Here is a 27658-nt window from a genome sequence, read left to right as displayed (position 1 = left end):
AGCAAGAAAGTAGCCTTGCTAGAGACAACTGTAAGGACATTTGGAGTGTGTCCACACATGGTTAGACATGATATGTGGTTTTCATATCCCTACATATATTCTTGCACATAAGCCTATGTACGTGCACACACTGCTAGTTCTGGGCTTAAAGATTATATGGCTCTGTCTGGGTATGCCTCTGGGTTTTCACATCTGCCACTGTGTGTGACTGACTGGTGAAAAGCACATCTGTACTTTAACAGCCATCATCAGCTCACACACAGAGAAATGCACGCTTGTGCTCCTCTCTCTGTGACCAAGGTAAGCAGCAACACATCCAATACAACACAAATCAGAAGAAACACTATATAGTTTCAGATGGGTCATGCTGAATTACCACAGTGGAGAGAACCTGATTGAGCAGGCCTGATATACCAATATCTAGCAGGCATTCAGATGCCAGGCTGATGATGTTGTTGGGAAAGGAGTGCAATGTAAGGAGCAGAGCAAAGCCAAACAGGTAACTTTTTATGCATATCTGAGGGAGATGTTGACAAGTAATTAATTGCCTCCAGCCAACTTCCTGGGGTACTTTTATTGGTCTGAAACTGATCCTTTGTTTTGCTTTTTTCTTTTGATAGTGGGAGAAAAAAGTTATTTGACAGAGTGACAGTTGTATTTTCTTGGTAAGAAGGAACAGTGTGCTATGACACTTTACAAGAAAGCATGCCTAATTGGGCTAAACAAACAAGGAATTTGCATAATGCAGTTGCAGGCAGTAATTAATTTTCACAAAGTAGTTCTTCAGGAAAGATTCACAGAAGTAGTGATGGGCAGTGCTATGAACTGAGACTTATCACAGTGGTTCGTTGCAAAATAAATTAGATTAAGACAGATGAGTTATCAACAGCATAAGAGTAATCTTGCACACATGGTATTTGCTCTTAGTTGAACTTCACCTTTTCTTTTCCCATGACAAACAGCAGAATCTGTTACATTTCTGCCTTCAGAGCATTACACACTTATGTACCATTTTCATGGCTCATATTGAAACAGATTTTGAATTTAGCAGTTAATGCTGGTAAATCCCTCTTTTTTTTTTTTTTTTTTTTTTTTGTAATATAGCCCATTTCTACATCTCTGCTAAGATAAAAAATATGAAGCAAGCAGAGGGCAAGAAAAATGGTCCATGTGGTTTATTCTTCCTCCTGGAAGAATAAGATAGGCCCTGACTGCTAAGCTATTTTACTAGACATGCTCCTTGCTGCCCTGCAAGGAGCCCTGCTCATCCCTTCAGCAGTGCCTGTAATTTGTTTTAATATGTCAAATCATCGTTTTCCTTCCTTCCTTCCTTCCTTCCTTCCTTCCTTCCTTCCTTCCTTCCTTCCTCAAAATCACCTAACACTCCACTCTTGCACATCAGAGTGTAAAAACACAAGCCCAGGCTTCAGCATCATACAGGCACATAAGGAGAAACAGGATGATCTTTTTCTGAGTCTCTTTGCCTGGGCACTTTTCTTCACCCCTCATTCACCTTATCAGGCAGCAGCAGCTGCACCAGGAGCAGCCTCTGACCTTGGGCAGCTACAAAGGCTGGGTCCATATGTGCTGACATCTTCTTTCCTTGCCCAGCTGTTCTGTGATCGCCCGGGAAGGGATGAGTGCAGTCTGTCTGTAATTCACATATTCCTTTCAGCCAGTTGATTTATTCAGTATTAGCATTTGTATCTGCCCAGTTCTAGACCAATTGACCCTTCCTGGAGGACAGCTCGTGATCCTTTTCAGTTCAGTGGCAACCAGCTGATGTCAGAAATCACTGCCATTTTCAAAGGCCTTCCCTTGTGCATGTGATTGTTCATGATAGCTCCTGTATTTGCTGTTTCCCAAATCTCACATTCCCCTGCCAGATACTACACATCAGGGCATCAGATAGCCTCATCCCTGGTGTGTCTTCACTGGTTCAGGTGGAACTTGCTCCAGGGCTCACTCCCCCTGGAGCCTTTGGTTTATAAAGCACCATCTTCCTCTTATGCCACTGCAGCCACAGAAAGAGGAAAAAAGCAATCCTTGAGATAGGGAAATCAGCTCTGGGGTTCTCAGCACAGGGAAAAAAATGGACCTTTTGGAGCAGATTCAGAGGAGGGTCATGAAGATGTTAAAGTGCTGGAGCATCTCTCCTATGAAGACAGCTCCCAAAACAGCTGTGGTTATTCAGCCTGGAGAAGAGAAGGATCAGGGCAGATCTCATAGCACCTTCCAGTATGTAAAGGGGGCCCATAAGAAAAGGACAAACCTTTTAGCAGGGTCTGTTGCAACAGGACAAATGATAATGATTTTAAACTAAAAGATGGTACATTCTGCCTATATGTAAGGAAGAACATTTTTACTGTGCAGATAGTGGTGGATGCCCCATCTGTGGAGACGTTCAAGGTCAGGCTGGATGGGGCTCGAGAGGAATCTGATCTAGTTGAAGATGTCTTAGCTCATAGCAGGGGTATTGGACTGGACGGCCTTTACAGTTTTCTTCCAGCCCAAACCATTCTATGCGTCTGTGGCAAGCGGGGCTCGGGGTGTTTTGAGCAGAGCCGTGTCTCGGTGACTCCCGGGGAGCCGGGAGCGCGGCTCGCCTGACGCTAGGCAGGGTAAGGGCATCATCCAGCGGTCACACGGCATCATCTAGTGGCCACACGGGCCCTCGCACCGCGCCGTGCGGGGACACGGGAGACCGCTTCTCTCTCGGGAACTGTAATTGCCACATTTCCTTTTAAGATAGGAGTGGAAAGAAGGGAAACCTGCTGGAGGGCCCCCAGGAGCCCCTGGCTAGTGAGACCCAGGTGGGAATTTGCCATCCCCTGACACTATTAGGAAGCATCACATTCCTCACCTCATTTCTCAATGGAAGAACAGCTAAGTAGATAGTGGAAGGAAAAGCCACCTTGTGTATTTAGCCAAACGCTGACATATAATTTTCTAACCTTCTCCTTTTGCCCCCTGGGCCAAGTAGGCCATGGATATAAACATCAACCCCCTTTCCATGCATACCTTAGTTAAACCTTTCTAGGTAGCTTTTCTAGTGTTTATAGAAGACACCTGTAGAAATTAAACAAAACCATTATGCTGCATGAAAAGAGCAGAATACAAACTCAGTGAACTCATGTCACTGATTTCCTCTACTTTAAATCTAAAAAAAGAGGTGCAAAATTTTCCATTTCCCTCCCTCTTGCGGCCCTGCCAGGGTGGAGTGCACTTCCAATTGTTATCTGAGCATTGAGTCAGTGCCTTTCTTGAGCAATTCAACCTTCAACTTTGCATTTCCAGGGATTTTAATGTTTGCTTTAAAAATAAAAGCAAAATAAAATAAACTCTTCCAACCCTGATATTTTGGTACTATTATATTTACTCCAGCTGAATCCTAACTTCATCAGAGTACAGTTCTTCCTGTGGGATTTAGCGAATGTTTGCAAAACACTTGATTTATGATGAACTGTTGAAAATCATGTTCAGGGCCGCTATACAGATGAGGGTCTGCTGTGCTTTCAGTATTATTGTTGTGAGGCCATTTCTTACCTCAAAGATCCTTTGACAGTTCTCCTTCCCCCATCCCCACAGTCTTGCTTCCCAGTTTTCCCCAGTAGATTTGTAGAACTTGCTTGGGCAGCAGTTGTATCACAGCATTATCAAGAAGACAAGCAGAGACCAAGTTTATTTTCCTGCACTTGGTGCCGGTTTGGTGACATCCTATTCATTACACATCTGTGGTGTTTATTTTCCCTCTCAGGGTGCAGTGCTTTGTGTTCATTAATCCCAAATGTTTCCTGGTTTCCTCCAGTCCCTGTTGCTCTCATCTCCTCAGGCTTCAGTACATGTTGTTTCTCTTCTCCTGTGGCCATTTAAATTGCAATGTCACCCCCAAGTACTGTGGGATAATGCCAGACCTTATCCATCAGACGCATCTCCTTGGGACATGTGAAGGAGAAAATTTGTATTAAGTCGATATAGAAAGCTTCCAGCCACCATAGGTCTTGGCTTGGCTCCCAAGTTGTGAAGGGAAGAAAGATGGAGAGTTGGGGGAAGCACATTTCCAAAAAACCCTAAGCGAAATCCCACACCTGGAAAAGTCAAGCATGTTTCATCATGAGGAGAGTGGTGACTGTAGATACTGACAAGGATGTGCAGACACAAAACAGGTTCATGTAAGAGCTGAGTTGAAACAGGCATCTGCCAGCAGGAAACTACCTCACTAACTGTTGTTTTTGCCTCCTGTGGCAGGTGATGGACAGCTCAATGCCCCTGATTGGGGAGCACATAGAAGAGGACAGACAACTTATAGCGGATCTGGTTGTTTCCAAAATGACTCAGCTTGCCGCCACTGCTGGATCTACACCGTCACCGCTGAGGCCTTGGGTATGAGTGAACCTAGTGAGCAAGTTATTTCCCTGACCTTCTTTCTTTCTGTCTCCTCACTGAGTGTGTCAAGCAGTCACACATCTCAGAGAGTTGAACAGTCCCATGTGGGAGTGTATTGAACAGACTGACTCCTGCTCTTCCAAAGGAGACTCTCACAGGCTCTTTGAAGTGGGCACCCCTAAGGAGCACATCTCTCTCCCTTACTCTCCTTCCAGATAAATATGACATCACACCAGTAGCATGTCCATGCATCTAGACATTCTGACTTGCTAAACTCACTGATTCACACTGAAGACGGGCATTTTTAGAGGTACTTCTAATACCCAGAATTTTCTACAAATCTATAACCCACAACCCAGTTTCATTTCTGTCTAACACCATCCCTCAGGATAGGTTTCATTCCAGTTTTTGCATCCCTGTTCTGCTTTCAAGAACAGAAAGTGGGAATCTCCAGCAAGATTTGTTCCATTCCTTACTGCAGTTTCTTCTTCAGAGATGTCCTTTGCCACCTTCATCGGGGGAGGCTTTACTAAAGCTGAACTCATATAAGAACCTGTTACTTTTGCATTTAAACTGGCCCCTTAGTTCTTCTTGTGTACATCCATTTTGAGTATCAAATGCATCTAATTTTACTACCACGTTTCCCAGAGGCAGTTAAATATAAATGAAACACCCCAAAACAGAACCTGAGTATCCAGGTATACTTGCTGCACCTCTTTCAGTACCTAACGGAGAGCCAAGTGTGAAGGTTTGAGGACAACAAATCTGTACAACAGAAGAGACAAGAGAGTAAAAAGTTGAGGGACAAACCTGATTGCAATACACTGGTAGAATTTTCATTTCCACTTGAGACAATAAAATGGGAGAAGGCACTTTATGGTGCTCTGCCTTTGTCATATGACAGTCTATTCCTGCTAAACCAGGACCCAGCACAAAGGGTATTCGGGGCAGCTCCAAGTTTTAGCTAGAGTGAAGGAGTAAACATTTAATAGACACTGAAAATGCTTTGAAGCAGGAAAAGTGATGCAGAAGAGATAGCATTTACAAAGTGGAATCAAGAACTACCATTTGAAATAGCCAAGATATAGAGTGCATGAACTAAGAGAAAAGGGCAAGCCAACAGAAACTGAGAACATGGACAGACGCATCTGTTTTCCCTGTCTGTAATATACTGATACAGGATTGGATTGGATTACAGCAGACCTCAACTAAGGCAAAAACAAGAACAAAATAAATCTTGAAGGGATAGGGTGTCAAATAGTAGAGTCAAATAAGAAAAGGGTCTTCATTGGGAATAAAACCTAGAATTACCTGTATATATAATCAAAAAAACTAAACCCACAAACATGTTAACTAGAGTGTTTTACAAAAGAGAAAGGGCTTGGTGCCACAAACATCAAAAAAATTGTACATGCTGCATTACTAACATAATGTTATAACAGTTAGAAGTGTCCAGGGAGAAAGAATTAAATATGAGGCTGCTAAGATGCAGAACTACTGCTGCAGATGAAGACTTCCACAGAAGGAATACAAAGAGCAATTCCGAATATAAAGGCAGCAGTACTGAATACATAGTCCTATGGGTATGAATAGAATACCTATACTTATTATTGGACCTCTCTGTACTAGTCTCTGGATTAAAAAATCCTGAGAAATTATGAAACTGAGTGCACAGAATTGACAGAGATGGAAAAGTAATGAGTCACAACAATGTGAGACTTCAGCTATCAAGAAGCAAGTCAAATATCACAGGGGAACAGCAATTCAGGAGGAGGTAAAAACACCTTGACTTTGCCATAAGAAACATCCAGGTACAAAGTCAGATAGTGAGTGTGTACAATTAGATTTAATGTCCAAGGGACAAATGTGATATCAAAAAGTAAGGGTATGACACAAGCATGAGAAAAGAGAATTAATCCATTCCCTAGCAGTAAAACTGTAGAGATGCTATTTGAGAGACCACTGTTTTCCAGAATGCATATATACATTTCTGATCTGCTCCTGAACAAAGAATGTGAGAAATAAACTTGTAGAATTAAATTACAGATAGGATATTTAAAACAAACGGAAAAAAGTCTTTCCAATTTGGAAATCTGACATTTAAGAAGACCTTTATGTGGCATCCTACAAGTAATAAAAGGAAATGTAAAAAGGATAGAAATTAATTTCAAGGAGCAGATAGAGGAAAGAATGAAAAAAGTTCTTTGAATTCTTCAGAAAATGGAACCCTACCAAACAATTGGTGGGCTCTATGGATCATCCAAATTTTAGGGAGGAAAAGAAGACAACAGAGACAGCATTGTGACTCTAGTAAATGTAATTGCTGAAAGTGGGGAATTTCTTTACCTCATTATAGTTTTTCCTGATCAGAATGACACAGAAAAGAACAAAAACAGTTATTAAGTCAGTGATGACTGATATTTTAAAAAAATTAAGCCCCCAATTCCAGATGGCTACATCCAATGAACTGAATTTGGGAAGTGGCTAAGCTGCCAAAAAAACTGTGCAATATCATTAGAAATAGTTACTGCTCCAGAGGACTGGTGTAAAACAGATACAAAATATGTGGTTTGAAAGCTGTAAGGGTAATGTAGAAAAATTTAGACAAGTAAGTCATAGACTTTATGAATTATCTCAAATGATAATTTAAAGAAGAATACAGAAGAATAAATAAATCAGCAGAAACCACAGGTCAGGGCATTTACCACATGATTTTTTTTGCAAAGAAGAAGAAAAAATGTCCCGTTAATTTCTTTTTGATTCTTTTCCTTTCATTTCTTTGGGAATACTTTCATGAAGTGGTAGAAAACAGGCAGTCAGAATGATGTAGCTAGTCAAAAAGCCTTAGGCAAGGTAACAGACAAGCTGTAAAAGAAAGCATGGAGGGGCTAAAAGGTAAAGTTTTATTGTGTAGCAGAAGCTGACCTCAGATATAGATGTTAGAGATTTTAATTCTTGTGAACAGTTAGCAGAGGGGATACTTCAAGGATACTGCACCTGGCCATGTTGATAAATGGGTTGGTTGAGCCCAGGACAGGATGTTAATGACAAGTTTGCTTTCATGCCTTCAACATGAAATCCGCTGCCATGGCTACAATGTGATTCTGTCCTTGCCTCTCTGACCTTCCACCAGAAGACCTTGGGCTGGCCCTCACCCCTTCATCTCTCAGCCTCAAAAACCTGTTTTGCCTTTATTTCTGAGATGCCTTGGTTGACTGTAGGGAGAAACTGTAGAGGTGAATAGGATATCCAATTCCTTTTCTTTGCCTGATCTAATCAAGACATCTCACAGCATCAGAACAGGTAATTTCCATCAACACCAAGGCAAGGTTTAGTTCCCAAGCTATGTAGGGCTAGAAGCCATGAATGGAAAATTCCCAGATTTTCCTTCCCTGTCCATTTGCAAGTCCCATTGCAGGTAAATAGTGCAAAAGATGGACTGGCAACTTCATCACATTTATGCTAGTCAGTTGAAACTAATTTCAATGTTTCCAACTATGAAACATTTCTTCACATTTCCAGAACCACTTAGCTCATTCTTCTGACCTTCCAGGAGCCTTGAAGACCCTTTTATCATGATGTTCTGCATGTAAATAATCCAGCATGTACCAGCCTATCTGTCTCCAGCTTTCCTGGTTTTCATAAACAATTTTGTGCAATAGGCTTACTCAGACTTTTGTTAACTTTGGACCAGCCCTTTGTGCAGCAGCTCTGCATTGCTTAATCTGTTTATTAAAATATCTGTCAAAAAGATTAAACAGTGAGAGAGAAGAAAGAGCAGATGGCACCAAATTATTTGCATTAGTCAGGACCAAGGATGGCAGTGAAGAACATCTGACAGAGCTATGTATGTTCAGTCACCACAACAGCAAATGAAACTCCATATGGAAGACTGAAGGGTAAGCAAAGCTGGGGGTAGAGAGAGGGAGAGCATAAACAATGTGCAGAACTTTCAAGTGGCACCAGCCATTCCCTTGTGAAATACTTTGTTGCATACAGGCTAATGAAAACCATTGCTCAGCCTATGGTTGTGTTGACAAGGGAAAAGCAGGAAATTAGGATGCAGGAAAAATGAACTGGCAATGTATACAGAGAACCCAGATATTGCTTCATCTGGAAAAATATAAGCAGACCCATCTCTGGCATCTGCAGGAGAAATTACAAAGCTGGGAAAGAGAAGTTGGTGATGAAAACAATTAGGGGCTTGGAAATATTCCCATGGAGGGACTGGAGGGATTCTAAAGTCTCTTGGCTTTAGAAAGGAGGTAAATGAGAGAGAGGGCAGTGAAGGTTTGCAAAATAATGGATGGCCTAGCATGGGCAGGTTGTAAGAACTAGTCTCAAAACTCAGAACAAAGCAAGAGAGATAAGAAATGGGAAAGACAATGAGGCTGAAAGGTGAGCATGACTCAAAGGGTCTGGACATAAATATCAAAACAAAATATCTGAAACTGTTGCAAAGATTTTGTGGCGCAGATAATAAGCTTCGTGTTTCAGGGCTGAAGCTGACCCATGCTTATTAGTAATCAAGAGGAGACCCCTCAGGGTACAGAGATGATTACTCCATAGACATTTCCATGGTTCATCCCTCCTTCCTTTGGAACATCTGGTGCTGGCAACTGTCCGAAATAGGAGATGGGACTGAGAGAATCCCTCAGGCCAGATACTTTGGTAATTCCTGATTGCCTAAAAACATTCTAAATTTTCATTTCATTGTTATTCCCTGAGAGCAAACAACTTCTATGCTCTTTTTGACTCACCTCTCCATTTTAGTCCCATGAGATTTTACCAGCCAGATGCTGTATGTGTGTGAGTGTATTTAAGGAAGACTTCATGACTCTACAGTTCCTGTATTACCTCAGGGCTTGTTTTTAGGGACTCTGTATTAACTGGACTGGCTTTTTTCCCTCTAGCCTCCACAAGCTCAGCCTGTGTCAATGAAATCTCAGACTGGACCTCCACTTGGACAACTGTCACAACCACGGCCTCCTCCACAAGGTACAGTTCTCTGATTCCCATGTCAGTGGTGACTCTGAGTCATATCAGTTTTCCTTCTAAATAAAAGGTATCAGGATAAAGGTTTTGTTCATTTTCCAATTCACTGCCAAGCAGGCAGCAAATTCAGTGTACTATTAAAGCAAATACTGTCATATTCCATAGAAGCTTAGAAAGTGCGATGAAAATTTGATATAGATCCAGTTGATACCACTGGTAGGACTTGGCTCAGCAAAACAAGGCCACTTGAACTGGCACTGGAGCAGGATTCTGGGCACAGAGTATATTGTGTTTGCACAAAGCTGTGCAGTTACAAGTGTTAAGAATTGATAAGAAGATGCTAGTGTTGTCAGGCTTGGAACAGACATCAACGTTGCAATGCCAGGATCATTGATCCGTCTGTCCAGGAGCTCCCATGTCAGCAAGAGCACACCTCCAGCTCCTCCTGACAGCAGAAGCAGTTCTGACTTATGTGGCTTGGTCAGAACAAGAGGTTTGGCTTATTGTCCTGATGTACACTGAGGTGATGAAGCACAGGGCTGCCCCATGGGTAGCCAGATCACACCAACCACTCAATTCACATAACTCATTAGACCCTCATTTTTGCCACCTTCCCTTCCTTTCTCCATTTCAACCTTCTACCAAATTAACATCCTCCTCTAATTATCTTTTCCTCATTGGTCATCGTTTTGCTGCATCCAAAATTGAGCATTTCTATGTAATCTTGGCATTCCATACTATTACTGATATGAGCTGTTGGCCTTGCAGGATACTACTCTCCATCTGTCTCCAGTACTCCCCTTCAATTCTCTGTAAACTTCTACTCACATAACTCCCCTGACCAGCTGTGAAATCCAGCCAGACCTCACAACACTATCTGTAACTTTTGTCAGGTTCTCACAGTATTATCTGTCTTGTCCAGCAATTTTTCATGTCATGTCCAATTGTTTTCCACATCCTCTTCAGTTCTGAGAGCCTGCTGCCAAAGCAACTGAAGGCACTGGGTGATGGTTCTGGAACAGAGGGTAGGAATAGGATGGAATGTCTCACATCAAACTGCTGGGCCCGTGAAGGGACTGCTAACCCAAACCAGCAGGGTCAGCTTACATTACCCACACAATTGCTTCTCCAGTGACTCTTCCTTACCCAAGCGGGAAGTGCTCACCAAGGATAAGAAACACCAGATACATGAAGAGTAAGGCAGGCTGAAGTGACTCCCTTTGGGGAGAGCGGAGAAATTTCTTTAGTGCTGAAGAAGGTAGAGAAATGGACAACCCTAGAGAGAAGGAAATCACACCAATTTTAAGCCTGTAAGAGAGTATTTGCCATATTCTTCTCCATTAACTACTCCAAAGAGTCTCTCCTCTTAGCAAAACCCATCCTTCCATAGAGATGTTCCATGCTTGTTGCCCACCACATGCACTTCCTCATGTTTATGTCTACATGTCCCTTTCAGGTGGACCACGCCAGCCACAAGGATCTCAGCCTCCTCGAACAAACGCACCCCCACAGCAGCGGCTGTCTCCTCAAGGACAGCAGCCCCAGAGTCCCCAGTCCACTTCCCCTCAGCAGCAAAGGTCACCTGGATCTCCACAGCAAATCCGATCAGCAACTGGCTCCTCTCCAGTCCAGGCCTCCAAGGCAGGCACGTTCCCTCCACAGCAGCCTCGGCCTCCTGCCCAAGGCCGGGCTCCCAGCCAGCCGAGCCCCACGGAAATGTCCAAGCAGCAAACCACCCCACACCCACACCTGAAGTAAGTCTTTGACAGACTCCTAGTATCTGTAGATATTAGAATAAGGCTGTCCAGAAAGTATCCTGAGATGACGTGGAGAATATATCACCTGTTGTCAAGCAGCAGTCCCCAGGGACAAAGGCCTGCACAACTGTGAGTGACTTCAAAGGTAAATGTGTATCCCTTGGCATAACAGCGCACCAGTGACCTGTTGTCAGGAAAACCAGGTTGTATTTGACATCACAAAGATTTCACATTCTTCCTCTTGTTCATGTGCTCAGTGTTCATCATGTGCTCTACCCCGGCCATATCAACAGAGCCACCACCTTCCCAGCAGGGTGTATAATCCTCCCAGGCTGCAAACAGCACAGCATTGGCCAGAAAGCTCACCAGGGGTTATTCCTTCACTATTTCCTAAGTGCAGGAGCCACAAAGATTCTTTTTGCATTTGGTAACAAAAAGGCTGGGAAGACAGGGGGACATGGCCCTATTCATGTATATAAAATTCCAGATGGTGACTGTATGTAGAAGCACTCTTCTGGAGCAGAGCACACTGCTGAACTGTTGTGGATCTTTGGAAGCAGCTTTTGTTGTCACCCTGTGTGGAGAATATCTACCTGGCGCCATGACAGGAAAACTGACCAAAAAAAGGTCTGACACTGACAAAAAGTTAACACAAGAAAATTGGTATGAACAGGCCAGAATAAAACATAGGCTAGGAATAAGAGGACAATTTCTGAGAAGCAGAGGAGCGATGTTCTAGAACAAGCTTTCAGTGATCATGTTTACACAAGCAAGATAAACTAAAAGAGATGTACTTAAGGATGCAGTCTACACACTATACATATTTCAGATACTTTTTCCAGTCTAGTTTTGTGGATGGATACCTATTACTGATCAGAAGAAACTAAGCATGGTAGCAGGGAAAACTGGGACATTTACTTCAAAAGCACATCCTGATCTGAACTTGATCACTAGCAGATACACAGCCAGCAGGAGCAGTGTGGTCAACCCAAAGACCTGCATTAGAGAGTTGACAGTCAGAGCAGACAGGCTGGGGAGGGCAGGAAACAGCACACATTGCCAGGGATCTGGATACCAACTTACCCAGCCTCTTGGGCTCTCACAGCTGAAAGGCCAAGACAATCATTACTGGTAAGGCTGATGAAAGACAGGTGACCCCCAATATTAATCTCTTCTTCTGTATTAGTAGTGAAATTACTTCAGGGTGTCTCACAACAGCCTCACCAAACAGCAACTGCATACTTCTAGTCGGATGTTTTTATCAACACCTACCAGTTTGGACTGAGCCACTTGCCCATGCCTCATTCCGTCCCACCTCCCCCATTCCTGGATATCTTAGCACATGGGTATTTTCCATGCCAACCTATCTTTTTATCCTAGCATTTGTTTTTGTGATGAAACACTAAGCTTGAGTAACCAGCTTTGAATTCCCACCTTCTCCTGCTGAGACTGAACTCTGTTTTCCCTTTCAGCAAATCGCAGTCCCTGACAAACAACTTCAGCATACCTGAGTCATCTCAGCGAGGAAATGCCACTGAAGATGAAGCAAAAGCCGAAACCATCCGCAACCTGAGGAAATCATTTGCTAGCCTGTTTTCTGATTAACAGTCCTGCAGCTGGATCTGTGCTTTTGTCAGCCCTCACTCTACATTATGTCATACCTGATGTCATCCTGGAATACACTCAGTGAACCCAGCGATTTACAACTAACACCTGGGTAAAGGGAATTTAGAGAACTATAGTTGTTCTAATACAAAGAAAATATTCAAATAATGATCTGAAAAGTGACTGTATAAAAGTGTCAGTATTTCATTGGGTTTTGTGCATAATCAGAATAATATCTGTTCAAATGACTGAGTTGTAAAGCAAATTTTACTCTTACTAACCTCTGTTAGTCACAGTTTAACCTCTGTTAGTTTGCACAGTTATGACAGTGCAAACTAGGTTTTATTTTAATTTGTATATAGTCAATACAATTGTTAACTTCCAATTACTGAATTCTTGTTAATATCAAGCTAAAAAAAAATTAGGCTTCTTTCAGAAACACCCATGCAAAGGCAGAGTCAAGAATAAGTATCCATTGACCAACAAAGTGAGCATGCTTGAGCATCCAGTGAACTGTGGAATTTCATTATAGCAACTTCTTAAAAGGTCACTTTTCAGAGCAAAACTACGTTCAAGATAAGGACGGTACCAGGCATCAGTACGCACCAAAGATCACATAAGCAGGTCAGCCAGATGGTCTGCTACTTTACTCTGCTACTTTACAGATCATTCTGCTCATAGCAGATAAAACATCTCTGTTTCATGCCTTGCATTTATGTCCCCTGCGTGTGACTCCCGAGGTCTGAGAGAAAAATGTCATGTTCTAACCCTGTAGCCTTAGTTCAAAAATAACCTAAGAAATGGGCATTCCACACAAAAAAACAACTTCTTCCCCTGCCCCTGAAAACACCAGAGTTCACACTCACAGTTCACACAAACTCCAGACAAAACCCAGCTAAACTCCAAGCACTTTGGTGACTTGGTCACATCTGGCTGTATATGTCCCTTAGGAACATGCTTAATTAATAGCAGATCTGATGAAGTGCACATAGTTGTGTGCTGAGTGTTCCATAATACTGAATGGACAGAGAGATGGAGTGAAATCCTGTCTCCCGCCTTGAATTCCCACTGACTTTGCTGGGGTGAATGCAAAATGAATGCAAGGTGACAAACTTGCAATAGAACTGGAAAATTACATTTCACAAATAAGATGACCTGGGCCCTTCCTGAGACACCAAGCCACAGGAGGGCACATATGGGATTGTCCCAAGCAGTAACAATCAGTATTACTTCTCCCTGACCATTCCCAAGAATTATTCTTCCAGAGAAGACAGAGATGGATCTTTGCTGGTGTGCTTTTCCTCTAATCCTGCAACACTGAAAGAAGCTGTGTGTGTCTGTGCACATACACTGGAACTGGGACATGACAAACCCCACACAACCTGTGTTCCTGATTGAAAAAACTCATCCTAGGTAAATCCATGTATTTCTAGCTATTTATACCAGCTGAGATCCTACCCCTTGCACCCTGGGAGGTCTGTTTGGAACACACCTAATGCAGATGCCAGTCCTCATCCCACTTCCTCAACATGCAGCTTTGAGGCCAGACTTGGCTTTGTGCTTCCCTTGGCAACTTCACCATGATGATACTTAAGAATGCCCAGGGATGTCAGTAAGTCAAAAAAATATTTGAGCCAATGGCCCAGATCTTTGCTGTCACTTAAACAAGGAGATCCCCAAAGCAGCAAAAGCAACAGCTGCATTAGCCATCTTGGATCTTATGATTCACTGGTGGGAGTAAAGCCAAACAAGGAAATCCTTCCTGCACAGCACCTGTAATGAACATCTAAATCCAATGAAGTCATCTGGACCTTGTATGACCTACCCCTGAGCAGGCCTTTGCACATATAATGGCAAATAACAGCACAGCTTTTCCAGATTGGAAGTCCCTCAAGAGACTCATCTGGATCAATGATTTATACCTCAAGTTCAGTATTACAGAACCATCTTATTCTCTGATGGTTTGTCTTCTGTTTTGCTTTCCTCATCTCTGTGCTGTCCTTCAGGGTTTGATAAGCAGTTTACCATGTAGCATCATAAATATATGTCATCATCTGAGAAAAAAAAACTCCAGTCCCTGCTGTGTTGTCTCCAGGAGCAATAAAAGAGTGAGAAATGGCCTTGAGCAAGCAGTGTCCCACTGGCAAGAGAAGTAGATTAACAGGCTTCATTTTATGTAGAAGAGGATTTCCTTCTGTAACACTTCCCTCAGCATGGTTTATGCCTTTCCCTTCTGAATGGTCACCAGAGATGCAGAGACAGAAATGAAAGTTTACTGAGAGAACCCTCAATTGCTTTATCCCCTGAAATTCCATGATTCCCTCACCAGTAGACCATATACAAAAAAGGAATGGTGACTAGTACGACATGGTCCCATAAATCAACAGCAGTTCATCACTGAAAGTGCAACAGCTGGGTAATTTGCTGAGGCTGCATTTGAACACAGCAGGGCTGTCCTCTGACGGACCACAGGAACAGGACAGCACTGTCAGCCTTCATTCCCAGTAGTGACTCAATCTCTTCATTTGCCTACAGCTCCCAGCTGTCGCCTTTTGAGGCACAAGCAAACAGAATTGCATCTCACTGCCTAGCTTTAAGTTGTAACATCAAGTACAAACAACAGGCACTCTGAGCTTAATTTAGTTAGTCCATGGTTCCTGAAAAAGCACCTTCAGTTCTATTTACAGAAGTGCTTTAAAGCAGTGAGTTGATTTCTAAAGTTAGAATGATGAAAATCTGTTGCATCCTATAACTGTTCCAACAGTATACTTCCCATCTACAGCTATGATGCTCACATACTAGATGTGCTAACAGGAGATTCACAAATGCATCATCCCATCTTCAAATTATCACCTTTGATGCTGGCTTTCTACTCCAAAATCCCTACCCTCTAGAAAAAGAGAAGAGGGAATACAAGGGGTATTCTTCTTTTATATGAATGGAAAACAAAGGTACACCCAAGAGGCATTTAGGTACCTAAATATAACAGTAGGGGCAGTAAGAAAACAACAGAAAAACTGGTAAAGAGAAGCTACATTTAAATCACAAGGCACACAAGTCCCACAGCACACCTTGGGATCTTTCTCACACAGATGTGAACACCGAGAACGTGGTCAAAGCTTCTTTTGTCCTATTTGCTTTAAGTTTCTTCACACGGAAGCCAGGAAACATGAATAGATTTGTGTGTTTAGGTCCAGCCCGAGAAGCAGCTGGGACACAGCTACGACACCCAACCATATCCACCACCTGGAAAATTAGTTTACATTTTGCTGTTTAGCTACAAACTGAAGAACACCTTGACTTTCTTGTCATAGCTAGGTGTGGTATTTCAAGAGGAATGGAACACACATTCCCAGGCAAGCTAAGGTCCAGCAGAACAGCAGTCCTGCTTACAAAATACCACTTGTAAATGCAGTGGTATTTTACAGTCTTCCAATAATCACAAGCAGGTACGTAAGACCTTGTGTATGGCTCATAGACCTTGTGTATGGCTCAGCTGCTTCATCTGGTTGGCCTGAAGTTTCATGATTAAGATAAAACAATAAATAGAAAAGCCAAGGATAATAGTTCCTTATTTCCAAGTGACTCAGTAGCAACCTTTACAGTGCTAGATACTGATTAGTACAGGTAAGGAATGGTCATCTTAAGGCATTTCATCTTTTGTGATTTCTCTTTTATCATTTGCAACAGCAATGATATACACACTTAACTTAGGAGCTGGGAAATAAAAAAAAAAACAAAAAACAAGCAGGTAGTTTTCAAGTATTTCCTCTGTTTTGTCTTCTAATTTTATACTGTTGGTCCTGAGATACTTTATACTTGATACCCTGTTTTATGAATAACAGGAACTCCTCTTTAAGGAACTTTACAGTTCCAGCTAAGTCAGATTTCTTAATCTTTGGTTCACAACACCTTTACTACAATGTGAGGGACAACAAAAAAAGGGAAGGAGTATCTTCAGGTCACTTAGTGGTGTATGTGTAAAAGGGCTGAGTTCATTACTTCAAAACCAAACATTTCAATGACAAAATCCAGGATAAACTGAACCTCTGGCATCAGCCTGCAGAAGTATGACTTCATGGTTGTCTTCAGCAAAGACGGCCCAATTCCAGAGCAGCACGTGGCTCGCCAGCAGGGCAAACCATGCGACTGTCATCAAGGCATTGGCAATGTGAGCACCACTGGCACCACAAAATTAACTAACACGCATTATGTTGTCACTGTTCCCAAAAATAGCTTGGAAAAAAAGGAAAAAGGTAAGTTATTAATTATTTTATCAGTTAAAGCTCTGTACCCTTATCTGAGTATTATTTATGCATTGCTGAAGCACTGAAGCATTGCTGAAGCATGACAAGGACAAAATTGTGCAAGACCAATACAGTATAGATTTACCTTTTCCTTTTTATAGTCAGTGGAATATAAAGAATTGCTGCAAACTCTAAGAGATCTGACTATACATTTCACTGGTGAAAATGCTTTTGGAACAAGGCAATTCAACCACAGAAGGAAAAAGTTAAAAGTTAAGGCTAATCTTGGTAGGGAAGGAAAACTATCTCTGCGAAGAAGAAAAGGAAGAAAGAAGCAATACAACTTTTGACAGCAAAATAAAGTATTATATTTTACTTCCACTGGCAAAACTCCCTGACCTTACTAATGTCAGCTGATTTTATACAAAACGAGAAAATGAACCACTGAAATCTCACCTGAAAAAGCACATAAGAATTACTGATTAAATAGCTTGTATTTAACAGGAAATGTCACTCCATTTCCACAGCTGGAATTTCAAAAAAGTTTTAGAAAATAGTATCAGTTGTCACAACAGCCATTAGTACCATTCACATTTATAGAAACACTGAGATCAATCATCTTAAAAAATACATAAGAAATTAAAAGTTCTAGCAAAGTTCAGTCATTCCAGTCTTCCTTTAATTGAGCTCCAGCATCAGTTTGCAGGTCTCATCAGGAAACTTTACCAGTGGTCTTGTTAGCTGCTCATTAGTTAATAAGACAACACTTGAAAGGTGCTCATAACATGCTACAACACTTTTTTTTTTTTGGCAAGTTATCATCTGATACTTAAGTAATGGAACTAAATGGAATTTACTAAAGTCAGAATACGCTCTGCTTCTTATAATGTTGTGATCCCATCCCCACTGTAACCAGGTCAGCCTATTTAATTCTTTAAGTATGTCAGATAGGAAGAACAGATGCATTTTCACACCACTTTTAGTCACAGTAGATGCAGTCACGTACTACAGATCCTTATTTGTAAAGTCAAGGACAAAGTCAAAAGTTTTGCTGCTGATTCTTTGTAAAATTGCTCTGCTTCTGCTTAGACTTCTGAGTTGCACTGTGGCATGACTTTACTCAATTGTTTGTAAAATGAATTAATTTGTGTTCTAATATTTCCATTGTAAAGAAAATCCCTTTGCTGTATTCTTTGTGCATTAAGTAACAATACAAAAACGCTTTTTACCTAATAAAATATTAAAGGAAAAAGGAAACAACACCTTTAAAAATTTCCATGAACGCACATCCACCATAACAGCGGCAGTATCCTGTTCTATGTGGTAACTTTTTTGTTAATAAAGATTATTAATTAGCTGAGTAGATTTTAAACAAAACCTTTCATCCTGGCAATGCAGTAAAACTCTTCAAATAAAACAGACAAGTAGAGGGTTTGTATTTAAAGTGCTCTTTATCTGATGCAGTAAGGATTTGGCCGTTATTCTGGTCTCTAAGTAGCACTTCACAGACGATTAAGGGCAAGGAGGGGGGCAGCAGAACAAACTGCTCTAAGTCATAGCTCTTTGAGGAACAGACCTTAAGTGCCAGGTATTACAGCACTACCGGAGCACAAAACAAACCCAGCTTCTGCAGTTGGGACATCACCATGCACACATGTTCTTGACACAATCTGAAGGCAGATGTTAGTGCCTGGGATTTGCAATCTCCTACAGTTAGAAAGCAAGCTCAGTAACTACAGAACTCCCTGCAGGAAAAAGCAGCAATCAAATGAATGCACGGCGAATGTCCATGGGGCGGCCCCGGCTGGGTCGAGGTGGAAACCTGTCATTGGGACCAACTCGTCCTGGAAGCGTGGGGTTTGCTCCAGGTAGGGAGCCAATGGGGTCAAAATGTGGTCTGAATGGAGGAAACTGACCTGGTGCTTCTCCCTGGCCAGGAATGAGTGAGTTAATTGGGTCTCCAACATATGGAAGTGTTGGTCTCTCATCATATTCTCCCCCAATGATCATTGGGGGATAGATTGGATTTGATGGGAATGGGTTGGGTGGAAAGGGATTAGGATAGAATGGGTTGGGATGAAAGGGGATTGGATGAGGTATAGGGGGCAGAAGCATCATGTGCCTCCATCTCAGAGCTTCCTTCTTCTGCTTCAACTTTTTCTTGTATAGCTGCAGGCAAAAAAAAAAGCATTTTAAAGCTCTCTAAGTGTTCCAGCTTCAGCAGCTGCATTCAGTTTTACAGCACTTCTCAAAAACGTGCTCCTCACCAGCCTGAAAACTCAGACCAGCAATTCCCCTGCCCACCAAAGACCAGGCACAGCACCCCTGAAGATCTCTAAACTTCGTGGAGCATGCACCACAACTTGTTGATGTTCCTTTCCGCTAGTCTGATCAACATGCACACATAGAATACCACACTTCTAAGCTAAACTTTAACTCAAAGTTACTGCCTCCCAAAGTCTATACTTAATTCTCAAACTAAGATTGATCTCAGAGAGATTATATTAAAAAGCCACCTACTTCTTTCCAATCTGTGTCACGAGGTCTTGCAATAGGATCTACAAAGAGAAGCAAAGCATTAGGAAAAGCAACAGATCTTGTGCCACAGATACCTGCAGTTTGTCAGAATGCAAAGAATAATCAAGATATGAAAAACATTTTTGGTCAATACATCTTTTTCTAAAGATAATGTATCTTAAGAAATATAAAGCTCCAGGTCCATTTGATAGGTAATCTACTTGCACACCCATTCCATGTAAAGCATGATCATTAAATGTTATTAAATACAGAAATCCCAGAAACATAATTTCTGCCTTCACCTTCTGACAGCACTTCCCCTGATTACCTTTGTTTCTTAACTCTCTTGTGAGAAATTGAAGCAGGAATATATCTTCCCTCCATTTCCTAATATCTGCAGTAGCCAATACACCAAGGTAGCAAAGGAAACAGATGAAAACAAGGAAAGCCTGCACCACACAATGGGATGAACCATGTGGAGCATCAATAATGGCTCAGAAGATTGCCAATCATTTTCCTTGGTAGAAAACTCTGCATCCCCCTGAATCACACACTGATCAACTGTACTGATTAGTATCACAAACAACTGCATTACTCACAGTGTTTCAATCTCATTATTGGTTCCCTGAGGAGCCTCTTATCAAAGCCTGTCAGAACTAACCCCTCTGTTAACATGAGAACATAATGAGAAAAAGATGTGCCTAACATTACCTCGGAAATCCCGCAGATACATAAACCTCCAGAGAAGCTGGTCATTGGAAGCTGTGTAGAGATCACGGCAAACAGCGGAGAGAGAGATGAGGGAACGGACATCCAGAAGCCTGAAAATCCGAAGCTTGAGCTCAAGAGGAAGGACCACTAACCCAAACACATCTGGTAAGTTCAAAGCTACAGAAAGGAGAAAGAAAGTTCAGAAAAAATACAGTAAACTCGACATCTCTTAGGTAGTGCTTCTATCTCCGAAGTCCCTAAAAGAAAGAAAGGACATTATAATCTTTCCCTTACATCCTCTCCCTTTGATGCCTGAGTTACACCACTTTTCTGAGCAATTACTGTGATGTGACTCCTTGCAAAACAGATCTCTTGCAACTCTAACTACACTTAAGAGGAGCACAAAATAGGGAAAATGACACTTTATACTGAGCACTATGCCTAAGAATCATTGCACACCAAATTATGCTTATAGGCTACAGAGCTAAGGAATAAGTAGAGGGAAAAAGACCTGTCCAATTTCATGACCCTGCAAAAAAGACAAATATAGAGCACATGCTTCACATAAAATCTTCATGCACTGAAGTCTAGAGGGAATTCCATTGTCTTCAGAATACAAAGCTGAGACCATTTATGGCAGTAAGTATGCAGAGAAAGCCTAGGTTCCTACTGCTTCACAAACACCAGCCTGGGTTACTTCCTACCATCCTCTCCAAGCCCTCAATGACCGTTCCTAGTAAGATCATTCCTGAGGTCAGACTTCCAAACATGATGCTAAATAAATGTTTCTGTTTTGACAAAGAAATAGATCAAAACTACAGAACTACTGCTATAAAATTATTGTGGTAGGATTTGCTCATCATTATGCATGGAAAACAGCCACTCCATTTCCATCTCTGAAGTGAGAGTAGAGCAATCAAAATTAAAACCAGAATTATATTAACATTTTCTGAGTTACAAAGATTAATATGATTTCTTTAGCATGTATATTTTACTTTATTTTTACTGCTTATACGCCTATCACTGAACAGCTGTTTCTAACACTCTTCCTTCAAGGCTTTAGATTGACTCCCTTCCTTCCATCCTCAAAAATTAAGTACCATCTTTAATTGCAAATATTTTCTCTCACCTTGTCGGGCAGCAGCTAGGAGAGAGTAAACCAGCTGGTCTTTAAAGAGACGGGACAATTTCTGAAGGTCTTTGTAAACACCTGCAACCTTCTCTATCAAAGAAGAGAGAGAAAAAGCTTAACTTCAAGAGGTTATAATGCAACAATTATATAAGAATTACAGTTTTCTTATTAGCACAGCTTTTTTCTGCTTGTGATCTTGATAGGAGCAGCTCTGCATCTAGAGTGTAATAATCCTGCAACAAGTCAGTCACTAGAAACCATGACTGGGCTAAGCTTTCCCTTCAGCCTTAGAAGGCACAGTTAAGGGAAAGACTTGAGTTTTCTGGAAACAAACTGATTCTCAAGCTGTCAGAGCTTCCTTTGTCAGACTTCAAAGCTCCTGCCTAACACAGATCTATGTTCTAAGAGCCTGCAACCTTCATTTCTCTGACAGAAGTACTCTTCCATGCTGTTCTCTGAAGAAAGAGGAGCAAGAACACTTTAGTGTTATACTGGACACACTTCAGCACTCAGTTAGTTCTTCTACAACCTTTCAATTAGACTTGTGTATCAGGGACTACACAGAACATAGGAAATTGAGTCAGCCTGGACTGCCAGTAAAGCAACTCATATCCTCCAGAGAATATAAGGATGGTCAGGTCTGTGCTCACAAAGACCCACATGGATCTGCCCTTCTCTCCTCCCTCAACTTAGTTTTCACTCTAATTTTGGCACTCTGGAGAAACTATGGTTTCTTTTTGTCAGAAAACATGTGGTCAGCACATGTTTTCTGACAAAAAGAATTTAACAACTACAGTACCACAACAAGAGTGTAGGTACAACCAGCCTCTGAAACTCTGAGCTGCCAGGCAGAAAGGGGATATCACTCAGATCTGCTGTCCCAGAGATTCGCACATATGCCTAAGACCTCATAAATAACAGGCATATGGGCCAAATGATAAACTGAGCTTTACAAGGTTCTTTCCTTACATTGTTAATCCAAGAAATTCAATTTGTTATAACAACAAAATGTGAGTAAATGGCTACACTCTGAAATCCTTTTACCAAGAAGTTACGACTAACCTAAATGGTAACCACACTTTTATTCTTTTTTGCTATTCTGTACCTATTTGGTGTTCTACTAAAGCAAATTCTTACCCACTGTGTCCCTTCTTTACTTTTCAGCTTACTACTATGAGATCATAGCTCAGGCATACCTGGGTCCTGAAAGCAAACAAAAGATGATGGCAATAGCTGGATTCTCTTAACACTTCTAATCTCTTCGTTGATTTTTAATGTTGCTACAAATAAAAGAAAGAAAGACATTTCAAAATTTAAAACACAGAGAGACAACAAAGACCACTTCATTACTTAAGTAATACATAGTCTGGAAGCTTTAAGTCTTGCAGAAAACATAAAAGAAGCCAAAACATTGTAGCTGAAGCAAATCTACTTCCTTCATGTCTGGCAATGTGTACCAAAGTTCCTATGAAATGAGACAACAAACATATTTCTACAATATTGCAATGAAAAGGCCAGCTGAAACTCCTAAGGATTAATCTCTTAAAACAAGAGGGAAAAAAACAGTCAACACAGAGACTGGAAAAGAGTATTCAGCATCAGGAAGTGGCATCCTCTGCACCTCAGCAACCCAAGTAATAAAGGTGCAGTTCAAAACACACAAAAGCACACTTGAGTTTTCGTAAACAATGGTGATACTTAGGAATGTGCATCCAGGATGAAGACTTGACTGACTTACCATTAATAGCAATAAGATCTCCCAGAGGCACACAAGTCAAACCAGCAGAACCTTCTCCACAAAGGGGATGTGTGTACTGTAGCTTATAAACACCATTCCCTCTCCATTTCTCTGGCATGGAGACTGCCTTGGCTTCTATCCCCTACAAATGTAAAGGGGTAACAAACATACTGTCATACTTTTGCAATGTACCAATGCTGAAGGGTGAGAAAAGGATTGGAAGTTAGGAAATGGCAGAATGATGCTTGCAATTCAACTCTTAGATCAGTTCTAATGACTCAGTGATCATGAAAATATATGATTATACACATTTTCCCCAAAACTAACAGCAAATCTAAGTGAAGTTCAGTAATTTTTGTCCTGATAGGAACAGACATTCAGTGAGCACTCACACCTCTTTCTTTGAGACACATACTTCATTCTGTCATCCATTCCAGCATTCTGACAACTCCTGCACATAATTAATTTGCTGCTCAAAAAAAAGCTATTGCACCTTTTCTGTGAACTTACCATATTTGACAGGGCTTTAAGAATGACAGTTTGAAGTTAATTAGAAAACCTGATTCAACTAACAGATTTGCTTTCAATTTCAGTATGAAACAGCTCAGATAGATTATCGGAGTGGGATATAATATAACCACAAGCACAAGTAGGTTCTTTCTTTCCTCTTAAATCTGCACAGCATTCATCTTCCATACCTCCAAGCCTGCTCACTGCCATAAACTTTATTCACAGTGGCAAATGTATTATTTACATAGTATTTCAAATTATGGTGCTACAATGAACTTAGCAGATTTATTAAATTGGTATTGGTCAACCAGACACCCACATGTGCTTAGTCAGCCTCACTGCAAGAAAAAAGATGAGAATTTAAACACCTTACTGAGACTAGATCTTTTTCTCCATGTTCAGCCATGTATTAGTAAACATAAAATGCAAATGAAAAGGGGAAAAGTGAATCCATACATCGTACAGATGTACTGCCATTGGTGCTTGAGTATGACACCTCTACAGATTAGTACAATCAAAGCCAAACTTGGCACTAAGTTGAATATGGAATTAGAGACACTTTTTTGGCAGACTTAGACCTCATTAAATACCATTTGACAGGATATCATTGAGATGATACCGACACTTAAGGCAGTATTTTGGGGAAGTGCCACAATCTAAGCACATTTTCACATGCTTTATAGTAAAAGGCAGAAGCAGGAGGTTCAGCTGGGTCCCAGTGAGGCTGAGGACCAACAGAAACACAAGGACAGGCCTCTTCTTCTAAAAGCTGCTCCAGTCTTCACCCTGAAAACTTTCTGTGAATTTTGAGAAGCTGATCCTTCAGCAGCCCCTACAGCAAACTGACACGTAAAAAGGCAGAAGCAGATCCTCAGATGCAGCTTGTATATTCCACAGCTTCCCCACACTGACCCAGAAACTTCTGCTTCTGCTGCACCTACCTACCTGAGGTACATAGCCTGTCTCCATCATGAGAAGATGAACCAGAACGATCAAGGCATCAGTGGCACTGGTACACTCAGCAGAAAGGTAGAGCACCTCTAAGGAATGGGGTGTTTCACCATCAGCAGCTTCACTGCACAGCATGGGCTCAGAGGGATAGGAACCTGTACTTTCTTCCAGGTCAGGATCTTCTGGGACTAATCTAGAAGGAAATTCTTGGCTGGATCCTGCCTTCAGGGGAAAGCAAAGCATATATTTGTTCAGAATATTACACCTCTATATACATCAACATTATACAGCTGCTTATTCCAGCCTGATTTCCCATACAAGTCGTATGGATTCATTATACCTCCATTTTCTAGCATTCCAGATGGAGACTGGGGTCATATATGTAGCCCTTGTGGTTTTTAATCTTTATAATGCAAACCCTTCATGAAAGGGTCTGTCATTTTGTTGCATATACTAACTGAAGGCAAAGTGATCATACTATATTAAACCTTCATCAGAATTTTTGCAACATACATAGGAATAATTTAATCACTACAGTATCAATATTTATTTGAACTTAGCCAATATGCATGGCAGGTAACCCAAATGCCAACTTGGGCTGCCAACAAACAACAGGCCTAAACAGCAGGGGAGGAAAAAAAAAAAATCGATCAATGGAGTGCATCTGCTGCCACTTGAGGAACACTGTGGCTTCATTGTAGCTTCCTTTCTTATAAATCATGGCATGTTATTAATTAACTGACAAAACTACACACAGACACATTATTAAATAAAAGAAGAATGAAAACTATAAGCAGATTTACCTAAGGTAAGGGTCAGGAAAGGGGGAAAAAATAAGAGCCTGTCTTCAACACTGCCTGTTGCATCTGCCCCAATCTAAACTCGGTTCCTCAAGAAGACGGCACCGAGGCAGGCAAGAAACATAATCCTTACTTCCTTAAGTGCATGTTCCAGCAAAAACATATACTCCTGTAAACCTGAAACACTCTCTCTCTTCTGTGCCACAGTAATATACAATGAACAGAGACAAATTTCCATTCAAATAACCGAGCATGTATCAGACAAGTATAGGGAACCACATATTCCCAAGAAATTCACTCCTACATAGTACAGCAACTGACACAACAGGACACCTTCCTTTTTGCCTTGTGCTGTACAGGAAAATTCTCATGTACTTACCCTCTCACCACTCTCTTGAACTTCCACCAGAGCCTTGTCATTGTCAGATTGCTCATTCTGCCCTTCTCTTGCACTGTTGGCCTGACTGTTGTTGGGGGTCAAGGTGGACGGCTCATGACCATTCTGAAGTGGGGCAGGAGTAGCAGGAGGAGGAGGTAGGCTGGGTTGTCCATCTGGCTCTTCTAGTAATAAGCATATCAAATCACCAGAAACAATCCCATATGAAGCTAAGGTCTTCTGATCCTCTGTGAGAGCATCTTTTCTGTTCAATGTTATTGAAAACGTGGTATCAGAACTGCAAAATAATTTTAAAAAGCAGTAAGGAAACATGGTTGGCTGCACCTGGATAGCTACACACTGGACATGGCAATTGGTGCTGTGGTTTAGGTGGCCTCATGGTGATTGGGCAAAGATGGGACTTGGTGATCTTGTCCAACCTTCATGATTCTATGATTCTACAATTAGAAATGCATACTGCATATTACAATAGTATTGTGCCATAGGGCTTAATCCACAATTAATTACCCGTATATAAAAGAAATATGGGTGAGGGGAAAAAGATTATATGAAATTATTTCCCCCATGTTTCTTGCCAAAGTACATTTTAAGTTGCTGCAGCTGTTTGGTAAATAAAATTTCATTCACAGAAATTGGTCATAAAACAGTTATGAAGGAAAGCAAGTAAGTGTCCTTCAAAAGAGATTTCACAGCTAGGAAAACAAGATCTAAATAAACTACTGCCTCGGATTATTTAAAAATAAATAGTGTTGAAGACTCAACCAACTTGCTTTCTCACCAAGCTAAATATTAATTTCAATGATCAGCAGGTGTCCTATAGAATACTAGCTGCAAATGAGGATAATAAGATAAGACACTTCAGGCAAAAAAAAACCCAGAAATGAAACTGGTTAGCAGGGAAGCAGCTACCCGGCAGCAGCTATAAAATACACCCACTGCGGCAAGGCAAGCAGTAACTTCAGATTCCTCCTGCCCACACTGCTGTGTGAATCACCAGTGAAACAGCAGCACGTCGGACCGAATTAAAGGTTTGTGACACAAACCCTTCAGCCAGCATCAGAAAACGCTCCCTTTTTACAGGCAATTCATTTTCCTACGGAGGATGCCGTGAGATCTTCACAGATAAAATGTTTATGAAACTTCAACCGAGATTGTCCAGGAAGCCTGAGAGAAGTGTAAAACCGAGACCCTACAGCATTTTGTAACTTCAGCGCCGCGCAGAAATCTCAGTCAGCTCTAACCGCGCTGCAACCCGCACTTTGCAACTGAGCACTGCCGAAGTTTTGCTTTCCCGCTCCGCAGCGCCCAGCCAGGAAGCAGCCCGGGTCCCAGGCCCGGCAGGAGCCCGGGCAGCCGGTGCCGTGGGCCGGGTAAAGCGGCCGGGCTGGGAGCTGTCAATCCCCGGGCCGGGCAGTGCCGCCGCCGCCGCAGCGCCCCACCCGCCCCGCAGGGGGCAGCACCGCGCTCGGGGCCTGGGGCAGATCCCTCTCCCCGCGCCGCGTGGTACGGCCCCGCCGGCCCGGGTCGCGCACGGGTGGCACCGCCTCCCCCCGGCACCCCTCGCGATGGTTCGCTCCGCTCGCTACCTGTACCCCCAGGCGGGCAGCAGGGCCAGGCGCAGCTGCGCGCGCAACTCCCCCAGCGTTGGCTCCGCCCCCTGCACCTCCAGGGCCGCCGTTCGCTTCTGCAGCCGTACGCGGAGCTTCATGGCGACGGCAGCGGGACGGGCGGGGTCTCCGCGCCCACCTCACGCCCCAAGCGGGCCCCGCCGGGCGGCAGCGGCGGGGAAGGTGGCGACGGGGCGCGGGCGCAAGGGCTGCCGGGCCGGGCCGTTGTTTTGGTTGTCGCGGAACCGCCTCAGCCCGGCCCCGGCCCCGCCTCCGGGGCTCGCGGCACGCCCCCAATCGCTGTC

At 42.3% G+C, this 27658-nt stretch overlaps 2 protein-coding genes across 8 annotated transcripts in view; one reads left to right on the top strand and one right to left on the bottom strand.

The window, feature by feature from the left end:
• Positions 1–16490, top strand: part of SYN3 (synapsin III) — a 191732-nt gene extending 175242 nt beyond the window's left edge. For all 6 annotated transcript variants that reach the window (XM_077178502.1, XM_077178503.1, XM_054631625.2 and 3 more), the window contains 4 exons: positions 4249–4383; positions 9300–9384; positions 10838–11135; positions 12611–16490. In XM_077178502.1, coding sequence (XP_077034617.1) covers positions 4249–4383; positions 9300–9384; positions 10838–11135; positions 12611–12743 — 651 coding nt within the window. In that variant the 3' untranslated portion in view covers positions 12744–16490. The remainder of the gene's footprint in view (positions 1–4248; positions 4384–9299; positions 9385–10837; positions 11136–12610) is intronic.
• Positions 16491–18422: 1932 nt separating this feature from the next.
• Positions 18423–27634, bottom strand: FBXO7 (F-box protein 7). 2 transcript variants are annotated; one of them, XM_054631626.2, is made up of 9 exons: positions 27333–27634; positions 25729–26023; positions 24544–24771; positions 23089–23230; positions 22547–22630; positions 21348–21440; positions 20219–20395; positions 19511–19548; positions 18423–19159 (listed from the first exon to the last, which is right to left on the bottom strand). In XM_054631626.2, exons 1-9 carry the CDS (start codon positions 27452–27454, stop codon positions 18755–18757), a joined length of 1584 nt encoding a protein of 527 aa, XP_054487601.1. In that variant the 5' UTR covers positions 27455–27634; the 3' UTR covers positions 18423–18754. The 2 variants fall into 2 exon arrangements, with proteins under 2 accessions (XP_054487601.1, XP_077034619.1); XM_077178504.1 differs by lacking the exon at positions 27333–27634 and adding an exon at positions 26790–27313.
• Positions 27635–27658: the final 24 nt, after the last annotated feature.

The sequence above is a fragment of the Agelaius phoeniceus genome, chromosome 5 (genome assembly GCF_051311805.1).
Source record: "Agelaius phoeniceus isolate bAgePho1 chromosome 5, bAgePho1.hap1, whole genome shotgun sequence".
Taxonomy (NCBI): domain Eukaryota; kingdom Metazoa; phylum Chordata; class Aves; order Passeriformes; family Icteridae; genus Agelaius; species Agelaius phoeniceus.
This window is presented reverse-complemented; position numbering and strand designations above follow the sequence as displayed.